The sequence below is a fragment of the Nycticebus coucang genome, chromosome 8, assembly GCF_027406575.1.
Source record: "Nycticebus coucang isolate mNycCou1 chromosome 8, mNycCou1.pri, whole genome shotgun sequence".
NCBI lineage: Eukaryota > Metazoa > Chordata > Mammalia > Primates > Lorisidae > Nycticebus > Nycticebus coucang.
In genome coordinates this window covers 76,967,865-76,987,495 of record NC_069787.1, presented here as the reverse complement: position 1 = coordinate 76,987,495, position 19,631 = coordinate 76,967,865, and the positions used below count along the sequence as shown (strand labels likewise).

The 19,631-nt window shown below is 44.0% G+C and overlaps 1 protein-coding gene and 2 non-coding genes across 8 annotated transcripts in view; 2 read left to right on the top strand and 1 right to left on the bottom strand.

Moving 5' to 3' along the window:
• Positions 1 to 314: 314 nt before the first annotated feature.
• Positions 315 to 19,631, bottom strand: part of CNOT10 (CCR4-NOT transcription complex subunit 10) — a 100,784-nt gene continuing 81,467 nt past the window's right edge. For all 6 annotated transcript variants that reach the window (XM_053599638.1, XM_053599640.1, XM_053599641.1 and 3 more), the window contains 5 exons: positions 11,708 to 11,838; positions 11,096 to 11,131; positions 10,770 to 10,897; positions 2,556 to 2,631; positions 315 to 742 (listed from right to left, as the gene is read on the bottom strand). In XM_053599638.1, coding sequence (XP_053455613.1) covers positions 588 to 742; positions 2,556 to 2,631; positions 10,770 to 10,897; positions 11,096 to 11,131; positions 11,708 to 11,838 — 526 coding nt within the window. In that variant the 3' untranslated portion in view covers positions 315 to 587. The remainder of the gene's footprint in view (positions 743 to 2,555; positions 2,632 to 10,769; positions 10,898 to 11,095; positions 11,132 to 11,707; positions 11,839 to 19,631) is intronic.
• Positions 9,606 to 9,730, top strand: LOC128593062 (U4atac minor spliceosomal RNA). The gene has a single exon (XR_008382239.1). It is a non-coding gene; the product is annotated as a U4atac minor spliceosomal RNA (small nuclear RNA).
• LOC128593076 (small nucleolar RNA U13) lies at positions 16,297 to 16,396 on the top strand. The gene has a single exon (XR_008382251.1). It is a non-coding gene; the product is annotated as a small nucleolar RNA U13 (small nucleolar RNA).

Genomic DNA, 19,631 nt, shown 5'->3' with positions numbered 1-19,631 from the left:
ACTCTATTGAAGGTAACATAATGAGACTGTCTCTTACAAAAAAAAAAAAAAAAAGACCATATTCAAAAACTAAAAATAGGGTGGCGCCTGTGGCTCAGCGGAGTAGGGTGCCAGTCCCATATGCTGGAGGTGGCAGGTTCAAACCCAGCCCCAGCCAAAAACAAAAAAAGAAAAACTAAAAATAATTGTGTGTGGGGAGGGGTATATTAAGTGAATCTACATATGAACAAAGAGATTAAGGTATCTCTAGTAAAAAAAAAAACTTAATAAATCTCATGTGCTAAAATACTGTTGTAATAAAAGACTGTATAGACTTCTGATAAGATCGTGTTTTAATTGCCTATGACATACATCACAGAATGGCTCAAAATTAATAGGCAAAAAATTAAAACAGCTGAAAATGAGTTTGTGAATCCTTAATTTTAAGTAAGCTTCTGGCAAAAATGTTGGGTAGAATTGTCTTGACATTGTGTCTTCAAAAATAACAACCTTCACTGTCTGTTTTTTATTCATTTGGCTATGATACAATTAAAAAGGCAGTAAATACTGCCCTGGGTCTCAGGTAACAGTTTTCCAAAAGTGTAATATCACTTTCTCTGTACAGTGGTAAAAGCTGGCATTTGGATGGGCTGGATTGGGTGGACGGGCTGAAATACTGGCTTCTTTCTCACATCTGTATGTGTTTTCACTGCAGGGAGCAGCTGATTCCTCTTGATGATCTGTAAGGCCAGCTGGGTATTACCTATAAAAACACTTCTCATTAACAACAAAGCACACACCACCACCACACACAAAGCAAGCCATCAGAATTCTGCAAGGGAGGTAAAACATGATCTAGAAGAGCTGTGGTCCACAGCCTTGGCTATCTATTATATACCAGTGCTTCTCAACCTTCCTAATGCTGTGGCTCTTTAGTACAGTTCCTGTGGGTCACGACCCACAGGTTGAGAACTGCTGCTATATACTGTAATCACATAATGCCTCCAGCCCATTCTCCAAAATTCTGATTTAAGTGATGTAGGGTGTGGCCAGGGCAATGGGATTTTTATTTTTTATTATTTTTTTTTTTTGTAGAGACAGAGTCTCACTGTATTGCCCTCGGGTAGAGTGCCATGGCGTCACACGGCTCACAGCAACCTCTAACTCTTGGGCTTACGCGATTCTCTTGCCTCAGCCTCCCGAGCAGCTGGGCCTACAGGCGCGCGCCACAATGCCCGGCTGGCAATGGGATTTTTAAAAGCTTCTCAGTGATTGATTCTAAGGTACAGCCCAGGTCGAGAGCTTGTTACAAGTGGGCTGTAAAGAAGAGATCTAAGACCATTCACTAACGCATATCATGTCTTTAAGGAAGCCAGGCACTGAAAACCATTTCTTTAGCTAGAAAAAAAGAGGAGCCTTGTAAGGGTTCCCATGATCAACAAGGAGGTATAACTTAGATTTCCCTCTTTCTGTGAAAGAGATGGGGTCTTCCTCTGCTGCCCAGGCTAGAGGCCAGTGGCCATTCACAGGCACCGTGATAGCATACTACAGCCTTAAACTCCTGGGTTCAAGTGACCTCCCACCTCAGCCTCCTAAGTAACTGGGACTGCAGGTATGTGCCACTGTATCCAGATGTGACTGAAAACTCATTTAATATTTCTGTCCCTTCTAATTTATCTCATTTACATCTCTTTTTCTACTTCATGCCATCTCATATTAAAAAGCTCATAAGTGGGCGGCGCCTGTGGCTCAAGGAGTAGGGCGCCGGTCCCATGTGCCAGAGGTGGCGGGTTCAAACCCAGCCCCGGTCAAAAACCACCAAAAAAAAAAAAAAAGCTCATAAGCCTTTTAAGCTACATACTGGAGATCATATATGCTCTAGAGGCCAAGACCTGGATTTATATTTAAATACATAATTCTTGGCAAGAACTAGTTTATTGTTTGTTTGTTTGTTTTTTTTTTGTAGAGACAGAGTCTCACTGTACCGCCCTTGGGTAGAGTGCTGGGGTGTCACACGGCTCACAGCAACCTCTAACTCTTCGGCTTACGTGATTCTCTTGCCTCAGCCTCCCGAGCAGCTGGGACTACAGGCGCCCGCCACAACGCCCGGCTATTTTTTGGTTGCAGTTTGGCTGGGGCTGGGTTTGAACCCGCCACCCTTGGCATATGGGGCCGGCGCCCTACTCACTGAGCCACAGGCACCGCCAGAACTAGCTTATTGTAAAAGTCATTAATAACATCTGTGTTCAAAATACTATGGTATATGACTCAAAGTAATAGGAATTCTGACTCATGTTCTCAATTAGAGTCATTTAGCTGGCTAAGAAAAAGATTAGTAAGGATTGATTATAATTGTTAGAAGGTATGATTCTACATTTTCACAGATAAGAGGAAATATGCTTAATTTACAAAGAGGTATTGGTAGGCTACCAAAAACTCTCTAACTACATTTTGGTATAAAATAATTTGATGGGTAAATTCGTGGAAAGCAAAGTTTTGACTTTTAAGAGAGAACAGAGAATCAAAAATCTTGGGTTCTTTGAGGGATAGAAATCTAACTAGAAACAATTACTCACCGTTCTGCAGCTCAAGGTAGACTGCAAGCAAGATGGCTTCAGGGGGTACCTCTTTAGGATGGATCATTGAAGCCGCCTTTGCTCAAAACAGAAAGACAGCCATGAAAAGCCAGCAGCTTAAGATATAATTCCAAGTACATCTGCCAACCAAGGGCAAGGCAGTAAACTTATCCAAGCTGATTCCCACATGACTTCCAGGGCTCACCTACTGTTCTGCTAAGATGTCCCTCAGCTGCCTTTGTCTTAAATCCTACCAGTTAAGCTAGACATAATTTGTTTGTTTTTAGGTAGGGTTACCCTAAGTTGCTCAGGCCAGCCTTAAACTTCTGAGCTTAAGCAATCCTCCTTCAGGCTCCCAAGTACCTGGACTACAAGTACACATAATTGCCCCTGGCTGTGACATGTAGTTTACAGTTAACTGACTCAACATTTTCCCTAGCCTAATCCATAACAAGTTCTTTTTTTTTTTTTTGTAGAGACAGAGTCTCACTTTATGGCCCTCAGTAGAGTGCCGTGGCCTCACACAGCTCACAGCAACCTCCAACTCCTGGGCTTAAGTAATTCTCTTGCTTCAGCCTCCCGAGCAGCTGGGACTACAGGTGCCCGCCACAACGCCCGGCTATTTTTTGGTTGCAGTTTGGCGGGGGCCGGGTTTGAACCCGCCACCCTCGGTATATGGGGCCGGCGCCTTACCGACTGAGCCACAGGCGCCACCCCATAACAAGTTCTTAATAGGAAGACCTCATGCCTATAATCATAACACTTTTTTCACAGCTCACAGCAACCTCAAACTCTTGGGATTAAGTGATTCTCTTGCCTCAGCCTCCCAAGTAGCTGGGACTACAAGCGCCAACCACAATGCTCGGCTGTTTTTGGTAGCAGGTATCATTGTTGTTTAGCAGGCCTGTGCCAGGTTCTAACCTGCCAGTCCTGGTATATGTGGCCGGCGCCCTAACCACTGGACTATGGGCACTGAGCCGTAATCCTAACACTTTGGGAGACTCAGGTGGTGGACTGCTTGAGCTTAGGAGTTCAGGACTAGCCTGAGCTGAGCAAGAGTGAGACTCTGTACTAGACATAGAAAAACTAGCTGGGCGTTGGGCTGGGTGCCTATAGTTCCAGCTGCTTGGGAGCCTGAGGCAAGAGGATCGCTTGAGCTCAGGAGTTTTAGGTTACTGTGAGCTATGATGATGCCACAGCACTCTCTACCCATGGGGACAAAGTAAGACACTGTTTCAAAAAATAAGAAAAGTTCTTAATAGGGAAAAGATTTTCTTCCTTCTTGGTTTTTACGTGCTTGGGTGATCAGACACCCCTAATTCTCCATGTTAGTCATCTGTCCAGCTCTTCACACAGATACAGTTGCATTAACATCAATATTTGCATGCTCAATTGTTGTTCTAAGTAATATCTAAGTATTTCTTTTTCTTTTTTTTTGAGACAGAGCCTCAAGTTGTTGCCCTGGGTAGAGTGCTGTAGCATCACAGCTCACAGCAACCTCCAACTCCTGGGCTCAAGGGATTCTCCTGCCTCCGCCTCCCAGGTAGCTGGGACTACAGGCACCCAAAACGCCTGGCTATGCCACAGACACCAAGCTGTATATCTCAGTATTGTAGGCTGAAAGTTGCCAATGTCAGGAATAAGAATTAAACTTAAATGGTAATACAGAAAAATTGTACCACTTCGCAGGTCTGATGTCCCTATTTTATTTTTGAGACTGAGTCTCACTCTGTTGCCCCAGGGTAGAGTCCCTGTGGCTTCAGCCTCCTTCATAGCAACCTCAAACTCCTGGGTTAGAGCCATCCTTCCTGCCTCCGCTTCCAGAGTAGCTGGGACTACAGGTACCTGCCACAACATCCAGATAATTTTTCCATTTTTAGTAGAGCCAGGGTCTTGCTCCTGCTCAGAATGGTCTCAAAGAGAGCCTCCTGCCTTAGCCTCCCAGAGTCCTAGGATTATAAGCATGAGTCACTAGGCCCGGCCTGATGTCCCTATTCTGAAGGACTAAAACATAATACAGTTTAGTCAAATAAAACCATTTATTAGTTTAGGCAAAATGTTGCCCTTAAATCTGAGTAAGAACCATAGCACCAGCCAGTAAGTTTCTCTCTGATCCAGTCCTGAGGAAAGGAAGCCTGGCTTGCTGTGGTGAAAGGTGCTGAAATGATAGGTTTACTTCCTCGGTGTGGGCCTCTTTGGGTGCAGCCTTTTCCTCATCTTACTATCAACTAGTACTTCCCCTTCTAGTTTCAGCTGCTTATTACTTCCACATTGTTTTACTTTCCCCTTAATCTAATCAGAAAATGTACTTCTACAAATACTCACTGACCAGAGGTGGGTGAGGAGATAAGACAGGGACTTCCCCTGATGATAAATAAGCATGCAAATAACTAAGAGCCAAACCACTTTACCTAAATTGCCACATACTCTGGCATTACCTAAATGCTGGGAAGGAGGCCAGTAAATGTGCTGTGAATATGGAGAAAAACAAAGAAGTTTCTTTTCTTTTTGAGACAGAGTCTCAAGCTGTTGCCCTGGGTAGTGTGCCATGGCTCATAACTCACAACGACCTCCAACTCTTGGGCTCAAATGATCCTCTTGCCTCAGTTTTTTTCTATTTTTATTAGATACAGGGTCTCGCTTTTGCTCAGGCTGGTCTCTAACCCGTCAGCTCAACCTATCCACCTTCCTCGGCCTCCTAGAGTGTTAGGATTACAGGCATGAGCCACAGTTTTTCTTTTCTTTTTTTTTTTTTTTTTGAGACAGAGTCTCAAGCTGTCGCCCTGGGTAGAGTGCTGTAGCATCACCGCTCACAGCAACCTCCAACTCCTGGGCTTAAGCAATTCTCTTGCCTCAGCCTCCCAAGTAGCTGGGACTACAGGTGCCCGCCACAATGCTCGGCTATTTTTTTTTGGTTGCAGCTGTCATTGTTGTTTGGCGGGCCCAGGCTGGATTTGAACCCGCCAGCTCAGGTGTATGTGGCTGGTGTCTTAGCCACTTGAGCCACAGGCACGAGGCAAATTTTTGTTGTTGTTGTTTGGCTGGGGCTGGGTTTGAACCCGCCACCCTCGGTATATGGGGCCGGTGCCCTACCCACTGAGCCACAGGCACCACTCTTTTTTTTTTTTAATTAAAGTAAGATAAATCAAAGTTTCTTTCAAATAAAGAGCTTTGGGGTAAGGGAGGCCTCACTTTGTGTTTGCAGGGTAGATATTTGATAGGCAGAAATGGGGAGAAATGAGATGGAAGGCTGAAGCTTGGATATGGAAGATGTCTGTAGGACCAGAAACTTGAATTAGGTTGCAAGCAGCACAAGGAGAAATCCCAGACTACTGGAGAGTCTCACACAGAGGAGACTTATTTTTCTCCTTACATCACTAAAGTATGACAACTCATTTTAAAAAATTAGAATTTATACCTTTAGGCCTAGCTTTATAAGCAAGCCATATAGGTAAGATCACCTTTACATCATTTTATTTTCCTGGATAGCAAACACAGGTCACTTATTGTTCTTTGCATTGACCACAGTCTGCAGCTTTCTCTAAAATGTAAGATTTCAAGGCAACAACTTTATGAGACTTAATGGCATTTGCTTATAGGCTGTTCAGAATGGCTATGAGGTGGGCAGGCAACCTTGGAAACTCAGAGCCCTTTCTAACTCTTCACATCATTGTTCTGCCTTCCCAGGCAGGGTGGGCCTCCCAATTAACAAAGGTCCAGCCATTGGATTAACCTAAAAACCAAGGGACCAAAACAAAACCTCTTCAGACCCCGAACCAGGCCTGACCCCATCTGTCTCTCCCAGCATGGCAGCAGCCATGGCCACCTGCTGTACGAGAACCTGAGCTGGACTGTACACTGTAACATTAGATCAAAAGCCCTGTTTGCTGCAGTGATTGTGGTCTAGGGGCCTGTGAGAGGGGCTGTTGAATTCGGTGGCCTTTCACTGAGAACAGTGAAACATTTTAGCTCTTCACCAGTTTTACTCATGCACTCAATTCCTAGTTAGTATCAAACACGTTACTCCGGATAGTGTATATCTTAATTTTTCTGATTTTGGATCAGAAATGCTGACCAGATGACATTAAATTAAGTATTACTTGTAGCTAATTTCCACATGGTAAGCCATCAATCATCTTTTCTAAGTACAACAAGATTGCCTACGTAGACAGGAAGTTTTTGGAAGCAATCTTATTTCCAGAGAATAGGTGTAATTTCTTTTTTTTTTGTAGAGACAGAGTCTCACTTTATGGCCCTCGGTAGAGAGCCGTGGCCTCACACAGCTCACAGCAACCTCCAACTCCTGGGCTTAAGCGATTCTCTTGCCTCAGCCTCCCGAGTAGCTGGGACTACAGGCGCCCGCCACAACACCCGGCTATTTTTTGGTTGCAGTTTGGCCGGGGCCGGGTTTGAACCCGCCACCCTCGGTACACGGGGCCGGCGCCTTACTGACTGAGCCACAGGCGCCGCCCTGTAATTTCTATTTTACTCTGCCAAGCATGTGGGATGTGAGTTCTCATGTGTGCTGATGAACTGACACAAACTTTCTGTATTAGAAGTTTTAAAATTCTGCATACTTTGTGACTTTGTAATCATCCTTTTAGGAAGGCGTAGGGTTTATGGAAATAGGATTATAGCCTGTCCACTTATTTACAGTCTTACTGCCATGGCTCAGCAGAGAAGTACTCAACAGAGGTCCGCTGAGTCAATGTCCTTTTGAAGAATTATCCCTTTCTAATTCTGTGAAATCCCTCTGGGCTGCCAATGGCAGTACTAGCTCCCTACTATACGTATGGTTCCAGGCCCACAAGTGATCCAGGGATGGATAACCTAAAGACGTCCAATCGGAATCTTCCTTGAGCAGTAGAATTCAGAGGTTTATTTTTAGTTGTATGTATATTGCAGTAGCTTTCTTTAGTGTGCATGGAGTTTCTCCGATACTGGCCTTCTGAACCCTGAATTTCTGAAAGATATGTAAGTCTTTCTGAAAGGTGTATTTATAATTTTTTTTTGAGACAGGGTCTTGCTCTGTTGCCTAGCTGGAGTGTGGTGGTATCATCATACTTCACAGCAATTGTGGGCTCAAGTGATCCTCCTGCCTTAGCCTTCGGAGTAGCTGGGATTATAGGTGTGCATCACTGTATCTGGCTAATTCTTTCTGTTTTTGATAGAGATGGGGTTTTGCTCTTGCTCAGGCTGGTCTCTACCTCCTGAGTGATCCTCCTGTCTTGACCTCCCAGAGTGCCAAGATTACATGTGTGAGCTACCGTGTCTAGCCATAATTAACTTTTTGATTATAGATTTACATAAGTCAAAATTAAATGTTTACCTTTTTTCTTTTTTTTGCAGTTTTTGGCTGGGACTGGGCCTGAACCTACCACCTCCAGTATATGGGGCTGTGCCCTACTCCTTTGAGCCATAGGCACCGCCCAAAATTAAAAAGCCTAAGAGTATACAGCAAAATGTCTCCCAGTCAAATGTTCCAGCCACATGATTTCACCCTGTCACCCTAACAACTAATGTTAGCAGTTTTTGGGGTGTCCTTTCAGAGATCTTTTATGCATATACAGGAGTATATAAAAACTATTTTTTTTTTTGAGACAGAGTCTCACTATGTTGCTCTTGGTAGAGTGCTGGGGCATCACAGCTCACAGCAACCTCAAACTCTTGGGCTTCAGTGATTCTCTTAGCTCAGCATCCCAAATAGCTGGGACTACGGGTGCCCACCACAACACCTGGCTATTTTTTGTTGTTGTTGTTGATGCAGTTGTCATTGTTGTTTAGCAGGCCCAGGCCCGGTTCAAACCCACCAGCTCGGGTGTATATGGCCGGTGCCCTACCTACTGAGCTATGGGTGCCACCCTATACCAAAACTTTCTATTTTTATTTTTTAGAGACATGGTCTCAGTTTGTCACCCAGGCTGAAGTGCAGAGGTGTGATCACAGTTCACTACTGCCTCCAACTTCTGGGCTCAAGTGATCCTCCTGCATCAGCCTCCCAAGGTTGTGGGATTAAGAAATGGCTTTACACCTTGCTCTCTTCACTTAGACATATGTTCACTTTGATACATATAGTTTACAGCTGCACTGTGTATAACTATATGAATGAACAATTATTTATTTAAGTGGTCTCTTAGATGGCTTTCAATCTTTGCAATTTTTTTTTTTTTGGAGATAGAGTCTCTCTCTGTGCCCTCAGTAGAGTGTCATGGTGTCATAGCTCCTAGCAACCTCAAACTCTTGGGCTAAAGAGATGCTCTTGACTTAGCTTCCTGAGTAGCTGAAATTACAGGTGTCAGACACAACACTTGGGTACTTTAAAAAAAAAATTTTTTTTATTTTTTTTGAGACAGTGTCTCACTGTATCGCCCTTGGTAGAGTGCCATGGCATCACAGCTCACAGCAACCTCAGACTCTTGGGCTTAAGCGATTCTCTAGCCTCAGCCTCCCAAGCAGCGGGGACTACAAGCGCTCACCACAACGCTTTGGTTATTTTTTGTTGCAGTTGTCATTGTTGGTTTGAACCCTGAAGCTGGCCCAGGCTGGCCCAGGCTGGGTTTGAACCCACTAACTTTGGTGTATGTTGGCTGATGCCATAACCACTGTGCTACGGGCACCGAGACAGAGTCTTATTATGTTGCCCTTGGTAGAGTGCTGTGGCGTCACAGCTCACAGCAACCTCAAACTCTTGGGCATAAGCGATTCTCTTGCCTCAGCCTCCCAAGCAGCTGGGATTACAGGCACCAGCCACAACGCCTGGCTATTTTTTTGTTGTTGTCATTGTTGCTTAGCAGGCCCAGGCCGGGTTCCAACCGTCCAGCCCAGGTGTATGTGGTTGGCGCCCTAACTATTAAGCTACAGGCGCCGAGTTAACACTTGGGTAGTTTTTACTATTTGTCATAGAGATGGGGGGTCTTACTTTTTGCTAAGGTTGGTCTCGAACTCCTGAGCTCAGGGGATCCACCCGCCTCTGCCTCCCAGAGGATTATAGGCATGAGCCACTGCACCTGGTCAATCTTTTGGAATTTTAATTATTAAAATCATTAGGAAACCATCCTATTCTTGGGTTGCACTAATGTTCAAGGAATGTGTAGTGAGGGCAGAACTGCTAATGCTTGCAGAACATGCTTGTGTCAAACAGAGCTTTGCTTTACTTTGGTGCGATTTGGGGGGACAAAAATCATTAAGATAGGGCGGCGTCTGTGGCTCCGTGAGCAGGACGCCGGCCCCATATACCGAGGGTGGCGGGTTCAAACCCAGCCCCGGCCAAACTGCAACAGAAAAATAGCCGGGCACTGTGGCGGGCGCCTGTAGTCCCAGCTGCTCGGGAGGCTGAGGCAAGAGAATCGCGTAAGCCCAAGAGTTAGAGGTTGCTGTGAGCTGTGTGACGCCACGGCACTCTACCCGAGGGCGGTACAGTGAGACTCTGTCTCTACAAAAAAAAAACAAAAAAAAAAAAACAAAAATCATTAAGATAAACTCCAAGGGCTGGGCTCAGAGGCTCATACCTTTAATCCTAGCACTCTGGGAGGTCGAGGTGGGTAGACTGCCTGAGCTCAGGAGTTGGAAGACCACCTTAAGTAAGAGTGAGACTCCGTCTCTAAAAACTAGCCGGGCATGGTAGCCTACGCCTGTAGTCCTGGCTACTCAGGAGGTTAAGAGTATTGCTTGAGCTCAAGAGTTTGAAGTTGCTGTGAGTTATGATGCCATGGCACTGTATGGAGGGCAACAAAGTGAGACTGTCTCAAAAACCAAACAAACAGAAAAAGGGCTGGGCACAGCGGCTCATGCCTGTAATCCTAGCACTCTGGGAGGCTGAGGCAGGATTGCTTAAGCTCATGAATTTGAGACCAGCCTGAGTAAGAAGACGACCCCGTCTCTACTAAAAATGAAAAAACTGAGGCAAAAAGATACCTTGAGCCTAAGAGTTCATGGTTGCTGTAAGCTATGATGTCATGGCATTCTATCCAGGGCAACAGAGTGAGACTGTCTCTAAAAAAACAACAACAAAAAAATCCCCAAAATTCTTCACTAAGTATTAGGTCCATTTGAAATGCTGATCAGTTGCTACCCTTGCAGAAAAGCTTTTTAAACCCAGAAAAGTAATTTTTCAACTGTTTAACAAACTGACTAGATGCCTCAAACAAAATAACAAAAATAACCTCAAACTCTTTTCTGGCTGTGGGGGTTTGGCACCTCTGACTGTAGACTCACCTGGTGGAGACACTTTCGGGCTTTGTCATACTCGCTTCGGAGGCAGTAAGCACTGCCAAGGTTGAACAGCATCACGGTCCTGGCAGAGTTGACAGAACTAGGGTAGCACTGAGGGGCTCGCTTCCCAGCTGGGGAAAAAAGAATATAGATCCCGGTGAAGAGGCTGTGCCAAGGGCAAGGGAGAAGCCCAAACTACCGCCTTCGAGGAGCCACTCAGAACAAAGCATAGCAACATTTGTCAGACAAATGAAGGACACAAGATTTAGAGTCTAAAATTTTGGGATGCAGGCCAGACTACTTAAGTATTTACAAAACTTCTAACTTACAGGATTCCATTGCTTCATTTTCACCTTTGTCTGATCCTACAAAAAACATAAAAATGAATTTGAGGGGCAGGACAACAAAGGCTATTTTCTAAAAACTTAACTTTCCTTATAAAATGGAAATATAATAAATACAAGGCAACCTGTCACAATATTCACTTTTCACATAGTGGAGTTTCTATTAAAAGACATCAGATTGCAACCACCCACCACCACCTTAATCGGAAAGCTAATCTCAAATAAAGTGAATGCCACATTAATTACACTTCCTCAAAAATGTAGCCATGATTTAAAACTAACTTTTGAATGCAATATTTTTACTTTCCCTTGGAAATGTTAAGCACTGCAAAGAAAAAAATATAGTATTAGAATCAACATAAATGTCTGCCAGCCTATCAACCTTTTAATAGTGAGAATTTAGACCATGTGATAACCAATTCTGAGGTCTACTTAGTAAATAATTACTATAAAGTTAACTACAGCCAAAAATGCAGAAAGCTGACCTAAAACTTCCTTTTCTTTACAACCATGCCCTTAAATTTCCACACATCCTGAATTACAACTGGAAGGAAGTGAAAATGGTGACTAGTTCTGATCAAATGTGTCCTCATTAACCTTGGTCCTGCTCATTTGAAGAAATCCCTAAGGAGACATCAGTGACATTCTCCGGGTTCAAGTGAGTAATAGCATCGGATATTCTGTCGAGAGAGATGAGTGCTTCTGCAGCATATAAATGGCCCAAAAACCTAAAATAAAAAAACAGATTTCCAAATTGAAAAGTAGGTCATCACAAAAATACCCAATGTATTGGGTATAAAATTGGTTATAATACATTGGGTATAAATCTCTTATATTTCAGGTTCTTTAATTGAAATCTAAGATTATTTAGGTAAAATGATCAATTAAGGGTCACTTAAATTTTATCTCTCTAAAATATCTTAAAATACATATCATAAGGTGGTGCCTGTGACTTAAAGGAGTAGGGTGCCGGCCCCATATGCCGGAGGTGGCAGGTTCAAACCCAGCCTTGGCCAAAAACTGCAAAAAAAAATCATAATTTTTATATAGGTTAAGTAGAACAAAGTATACATATCAGGGTGACATAGTGAGACTCTGTCTCCAAAACAAAACAAAACACGAAATGAGTTAAAAGCGGCAAATTCATGCTGTTCTATTTCATTAGAAAATAATATTAACACAAACAGGTAATAAATCATTTTTAAACTAAGAGAGAGATCCTAGAATGAGTGCCCATGAGAATATGACTGCTCTAGTCTTTGCTGCTATAGGAGTCTATATGAAGCATGGGCATGGTGGCTCACGCCTGTAATCCAAGCACTCTAGGAGGCCGAGGAGGGTAGATTGCTTAAGCTCAAAGGTTTGAGACCAGCCTGAGCAAGACTAAGACCAGTCTCTAAATATAGCCGGGCAATGTGGCAGGCACTTGTAGTCCTTGCTACTGGAGAAGCTGAGACAAGACTGACTGAGCCTGAGAATTTGAGGTTGCTGTGAGCTATGATGGCATGACAATCTACCCAGGGTGAAAAAGTGAGACTCTGTCTCAAACAAAACAATACACCAGTCCACTAGATTTAGGCTGGATCAACCTCACTTCTATTCTAAAGGTTTCCTGCTTTTCACACCATTCTGTTTTATTTCCACTGATGCTACAACAGATGCATATTCTCCTGCTTCTTCCAGTCTTACTTCCAGCCATCTTCTCCATGATCACCTCACTGATTTTTCTAAATTAAAGCAGCCTTAGATATATCCCTGCTCAAAAAGAAATAAAAATATATATATATACACACACACACATATATATATTTTTGGAGACAGAGTCCCAAGCTGTCATCCTGGGTAGAATGCTGTGGTTATAGCTCATAGCCACCTCCAACTCTTGTGCTCAAGGGATCCTCTTGCCTCAGCTGTTTCTGTTTTTTAGAGACGGGAGTCTCACTTCTTGCTCAGGCTGGTCTCGAACTGGTGAGCTCAAGCAATTCACCCACTTCAGCTTCCCAGAGTGTAGGATTACAGCTGTGAGCAACTGTACCTGGTCCCTGATAATTTTTTTTGTATATTGTATTTTTATATATTTTATTTTATATTTGTATTTATATATATATATATTTTTTGAGACTGAGCCTCAAGCTGTCACCCTGAGTAGAATGCAGTGGCATCACATCTCATGGCAACCTCAAACTCCTAGGCTTAAGCAATTCTCTTGCCTCAGCCTCCCAAGTAGCTGAGACTACAGGCACCCACCACAATGCCCAGCCATTTTTTGGTTGTAGTTGTTATTGCTGTTTGGCAGGCCCAGGCTGGATTCGAACTCGCCAGCTCTGGTATGTGTGGCCTTAGCCGCTTGAACTGCAGGCACTGAGCCTCAAAATCTTTTTTTTTAACTTTTTATTGTTGGGGATTCATTGAGGGTACAATAAGCCAGGTTACACTGATTGCATTTGTAGGTAAAGTCCCTCTTGCAATCATGTCTTGCCCCCAGAAGGTGTGAGTCTCAAAATCTTAATGATATTTTCCAGGTGAGGAAAAAACAAACAAAGCTAAACTTTTATAGTTTCAAAGGTCTCCATAATTTGGCCTCACTTAAAACCATATCCATCCAATATTTTCACTCCCCTAAGCCACTGCTTCCCTGTAGTTCTGCCTCCTAGGCCTCAAAGTCTGGCCTAATCACAAGTCAGTATCTAACCCCACCTTTTAAAGGGTCTGCTCAGGTCTCATCTCATCAGCTAGCCTGCCTCAACAGTCTGTCCACATGGATCTTGAGTTATCAAATCTCAGGCTTGTTTCAGTTTGACCATTTCCTGGGATTCTCTCTCTGCTTTTTTTTTTGTTTTTGATACAGGGTTTCACCCTGTAACCTAGACTGGAGTATAGTGGTATGATCACAGTTCACTGCAACCTCTAACTCCTGGGCTCAAGTGTCTTCCTCTTCATTCTGCTGCGTGGGTGGCTAGGACCACACATACATGCCACTGTGCCTGGCTAATTTTTATTTTGCTTTATTTTTTTTTTGAGACAGAGTCTCATTCTGCCACTCTTAGCACCAGAGAACCATGGTATCATTTGTCATAGCAACCTTTGAACTCCTGGGCTCAACTGATCCTCTTGCCTCAGCCTCCTGAGTAGCTGGGACTATAGGCACCTATAACAATGGCTGGCAATTTTTTTTTTTTTTTTAAGAGATGAGGTCTCACTCTTGGTCAGGCTGGTCTCCTGAGCTCAAGTGATTCACCTGCCCAAGCCTCCCAGAGTGCTAGAATTACAGGTGTGAGCCATTGCACCTGGCCATGGCTTTTTTTTTTTTTTTGAGACAGAGTCTGTGTCACCCTGGGTATAGTGCTATGGCATCACAGCTCACAGCAACCTCAAACTCTCGGGCTTAGGTGATTCTCTTGCCTCAGCCTCCTAAGAAGCTGGGACTACAGGTGCCCGCCACAACGCCCAGCTATTTTTTGGTTGTAATTGTCACTGCTGTTTGGCAGGCCCAGGCTGGATTCAAATCCTCCAGCCCTTAGACAATGAGCTACAGGAGCCAAGCCTACCGTGACTAATTTTTTTAAACATTATTTGTAGAGATGAGGTCTCGCCATTTGCCCAAGTTGGCCTAGAACTCCAGGCCTCAAACATTCTCCCATCCTTTTTATCTCTTTATTAAGCACTTTCTTTTTTTTTACTTTTTTTTTTTTTTGTAGAGACAAGAGTCTCACTTTATCACCCTCGGTAGAGTGCCATGGCATCACACAGCTCACAGCAACCTCCAGCTCCTGAGCTTAAGCGATTCTCTTGCCTCAGCCTCCCGAGTAGCTGGGACTACAGGCACCTGCCACAACGCCCAGCTATTTTTTGGTTTGCAGTTCAGTCGGGGCCGGGCTTGAACCCGCCACCCTCGGTATATGGGGCCGGCGCCCTACTGACTGAGCCACAGGTGCCTCCCTATTAAGCAATTTCTTTCTTCTAACTAGTGGGAGCAGCTGCAATGACCTTTTATTTCGCCACCAAATACCCTAACAGAAATGATATTAAAAAAAAATCAGTAACTTCAAATAAATTTTGAAATAAAATATTTCTTAAAGACCAGGCACAGTGGCTCACGCCTGTAATACTAGTACTCTGGAAGGCCAAGGCTGGTGGATTGCCCGAGCTCACAGGTTTGAGACCAGCCTGAGCCAGAACCAGACCTTGTCTCTAAAAATAGCCAGGTATTGTGGTGGGTGCCTGTAGTCCCAGCTACTTGGGAAGCTGAACCAAGAGGTTGAGACCAAGAGTGTGGGGTAGCTGTAACCTATGATGTCACAGTAATCTACCAAGGGAGACAAAGTAAGACTCTGTCTCAAAAAAAAAAAAAAAAAAAGAAAACAAAAAAAAAGGCTGGGCATGGTCCTCACGCCTGTAGTCCCAGCACTGTGGGAGGCCGAGGCAGGTGGATTGCCTGAGCTCGGAGTTTCGAGACCAGTATGAGCAGGAATGAGTGAGCCAGAGTGAAACCCGCCCAAAAAGTCGGGCGTTGTGGTGGGTGTCTGTAATCCCAGATACTTGGGAGTCAAAGGGAAAGAGAATCACTAAAGGAAGAAAAGAAAAAAAAAAAGAAAATAAGAAAAAAAAGAAACTTTAAACGAAGAATGAACAAGCCAGCTGAAATTGAAAGCAAAAAAAAAAAAAAAAAAAAAAATAATAATAGTAAATAAAAAATCTTTTTTCCCTCCAGTTTTTGGCTGGGGCTGGGTTTGAACCTGCCACCTCTGGCATATGGGGCTGGTGCCCTACTCCCTTGAGAAAAAAAAAATTCTTTTTTTTTTTTTTTTTGTAGAGACAGAGTCTCACTTTATGGCCCTGGGTAGAGTGCCGTGGCCCTCACACAGCTCACAGCAACCTCCAACTCCTGGGCTTAGGCAATTCTCTTGCCTCAGCCTCCCGAGTAGCTGGGACTACAGGCGCCCACCACAACGCCCGGCTATTTTTTTGGGTGCAGTTTGGCCGGGTTTGAACCCGCCACCCTCGGTATATGGGGCAGGCGCCTTACCGCCTGAGCCACAGGCGCCGCCCGAAAAAAAAAAAATTCTTAAGAATTCATTAATGCAGTATCTGTAAGCCACTAATCATTATAAAACAAACACACAAGCACACCTTGAAAGAGGTACTTTAATTTGCTTTCTGCAAAACTGATTAAAAAATAATTTTTAATTCTTTTGTAGTTTGTGGGTGTGATAATTGGGTTTTCACACTCCTGTGTGAGATGTGCCTCCCTTAAACATTGTTATGATATTGGCACATTACCTGACATGAACAAAAATTTTTTAATAACCTGGGCAGCGCCTGTGGCACAAAGGAGTGGGGCACCAGCCCCATATGCCAGAGGTGGTGGGTTCAAGCCCAGCCCCAGCCAAAAACTGCAAAAAACCCCCCCAAACCAAAAATTTTTTAATAACCAAAAGAAATGCCTCTATGATACAGAAAGCCTAGAAATCCTTGACTGGGTGCATAAAAAGTAACAAGCTGTGGGGCGAAAGCTGCCTCCGGCATTCAAGGACAGTCAAATGCAGAAAGGCAAACTTACTGGGAAGACAGACTAGTGATGGTGTTAATTAATTAAGAAGCCAGGGCCAGGTGAGGTGGCTCACACATGTAATCCCAGCACCCTGAGAGGCTGAGGCTGTTAGATTGCCTGAGCTCATAGGTTCAAGACCAGCCTGAGCTATAGCGAGACCCCATCTTTAAAAATAGTCGGGTATTATGGCGGTGGCTCTACATGGTGGCTCACACCTGTAATCCTAGAACTCTGGGAGCCCTAGTCGAGTGGATTGCCTGAACTCAGGAGTTTGACACCTGTCTGTGCAAGAGTGAGACTAAAAATAGAAAAAACTGGGCAGCACCTGTGGCTCAGTCGGTAAGGCGCCGGCCCCATATACCGAGGATGGCGGGTTCAAACCAGCCCTGGCTGAACTGCAACCAAAAAATAGCTGGGCATTGTGGCGGGTGCCTGTAGCCCCAGCTACTTGGGAGGCTGAGGCAAGAGAATCACTTAAGCCCAGGAGCTGGAGGTTGCTGTGAGCTGTGTGATGCCACGGCACTCTACCCAGGGCCATAAAGTGAGACTCTGTCTCTACAAAAAAAAAAAAAAAAAAAAGAAAAAACTGGCCAGGTGTCATGGCGGAGGCCTGTAGTCCCAGATGTGTGGGAGGCAAAGCCAAGAGGATTGCTTGAGCTCAATAATTTGGGGTTGCTGTGAGGTATAATGACATCATGGCATTCCACCCAGGATGACAGAGTGAGATCCTTTCTCAAAAAAAAAAAAAAAAAAAAAAAAAATTAAAAAAACAATGTTTAAGATAGAATAATAGATTAGTTAAGAGAATTAAAAAAGAAAATTTTGGCTTGGCGCCTGAAGCACAATGGATACAGAGCTGGCCACATGCACTGAGGCTGGCAGGTTCGAAACTGGCCTGGGCCAGCTAAACAACAATAACATTACACCTGCGGTGCATCTTACAGGGTATATGTGAATCTTACTAATGTGGAATGTAAAGGTCTTAGCAAAATAACTAAGAAAATGCCAGGAAAGCTATGTTAACTAGTGTGAGGAAAATGTGTCAAACGGTCTATGAACCAAGTGTATGGTGCCCCATGATCATACTAATGTACACAGCTATGATTTAATAAAAAAATTAATTAAAAAAATAAACAACAATAACAAATGCAACAAAAAAATAGCCAGGCGTTGTGGTGGGCGCCTGTAGTCTCAGCTACCTGAGAGGCTGAGGCAAGAGAATTGCTTAAGCACAAGAGTTTGCAGTTGCTGTGAGCTGTGACACCACAGCACTCTATCCAGGGTGACAGCCTGAGACTCTGCCTCACAAAAAAAGAAAACAAACCTCCCAAAGAAATGTCAAGTGAAGAATCTTCTTTGAATTACTTGAGAATAATGATCACAATGTCAACCAAAGGATTTTAGAAGCAGCTAAAATTTTGTTTCTTTAAAAAATTAAGAAAAGCCAGGCACAGTGGCTTATAATCTTAGTACTCTGGGAGGCTGAGGCGGGTGGAATGCCTGAGCTCAGGAGTTCGAGAGCAGTCCAAGCAAGAGTGAGACCCTAAAAAAATGAAAAACTAAGGCAAGAGGATTGCTTGAGCCCAAGAGTTTGAGGTTGCTATGAGCTCTGATGCCACAGCACTCTACCAAGGGTGACTCTGTCTCAAAAATAAATAAGGATGGTGCCTGTGGCTCAGTGGATACGGTGCCGGCCACATACATGGGTGGGTTCGAACCCGGCTCGGGCCAGCTAAAACAACAATGACAACTGCAACAACAAAAAAAAAATAGCCAGGCATTGTGGCAGGCACCTATAGTCCCAGCTACTTGGGTGACTGAAGCAAAAGAATCTCTTAAGCCCAAGAGTTTTAGGTTGCTGTGAGCTATGATGCCATAGCACTCTACCCAGGGTGATAGCCTGAGACTGTCTCAAAAATAAAAATAAAAATAAATAAAATAAATAAAAAATTAAGAAAAAGTGCACCACTTTCAAATAGCCATACATACTGCAATCTGAATACAAGCAATAACCTTCCTTTCCTGACTCTGGTTTTTTATGGAGTAGGGCAATGGTAAGAAGGTATGGCACTTTACAGGCAATCCAAAATTGCCTTGAACTGAAACTCAGAATCCCCCCTATAGACTTGGATATTTGACAAAGTTCTCTTGCAGAAGAGCAGGAACTCTGTTATATTTGAAATGTGATGAGGTCTTACATAATTTTTTTTTTTTTTTGAGAGTCTCACTCTGTTGCCCCCGGCTGGAGTGCTGTAGCATCATGGTTCACAGTAAATCTCAAACTCTTGGGCTACAGCAATACTCTTGCCTCACCCTCCTGAGCAGCTGGGACTACAGGCACCTGCCACAATACCCCACTAATTATTTTATTTTTAGTAGAAATTGGGTCTCATTGTTGCTCAGGTTGGTCTCAAACTCCTGAGCTCAGGTAATCTACCCACCTCAGCCTCCCAAAGTTCTAGCATTACAGGCCCAAACCACCTCACCTGGCCTGGATGATTTCTTTTTTATTTTTATTTTTGTAGAGACAGAGTCTCACCTTATCGCCCTTGGTAGAGTGCCATGGCGTCACACAGCTCACAGCAACCTCCAACTCCAGGGTCCCCAGGCGATTCTCCTGCCTCAGCCTCCTGAGTAGCTGGGACCACAGGCACCCGCCAAAACGCCCAGCTATTTTTTTTGTTGCAGTTTGACTGGGGCCGGGTTTGAACCCGCCACACTCGGTATATGGGTCCGGTGCTCTACCTGCTGAGCCACAGGTGCTGCCCTGGATGATTTCTTAATTACTTTTTAAATATGAGGTATACATGGGGAACACTGCCCTTAAAAAGCCTTAATCAATGTTAATTTTAGACGCTTATATAAACTCACCAGTTTTTTTTTTTTGAGACAGAGTCTCACTCTGCCACCTTTTGAATGGTAGAGTGCCATGGCATCAGAGCTCACAGCAACCTCAATCTCTTAGGTGCA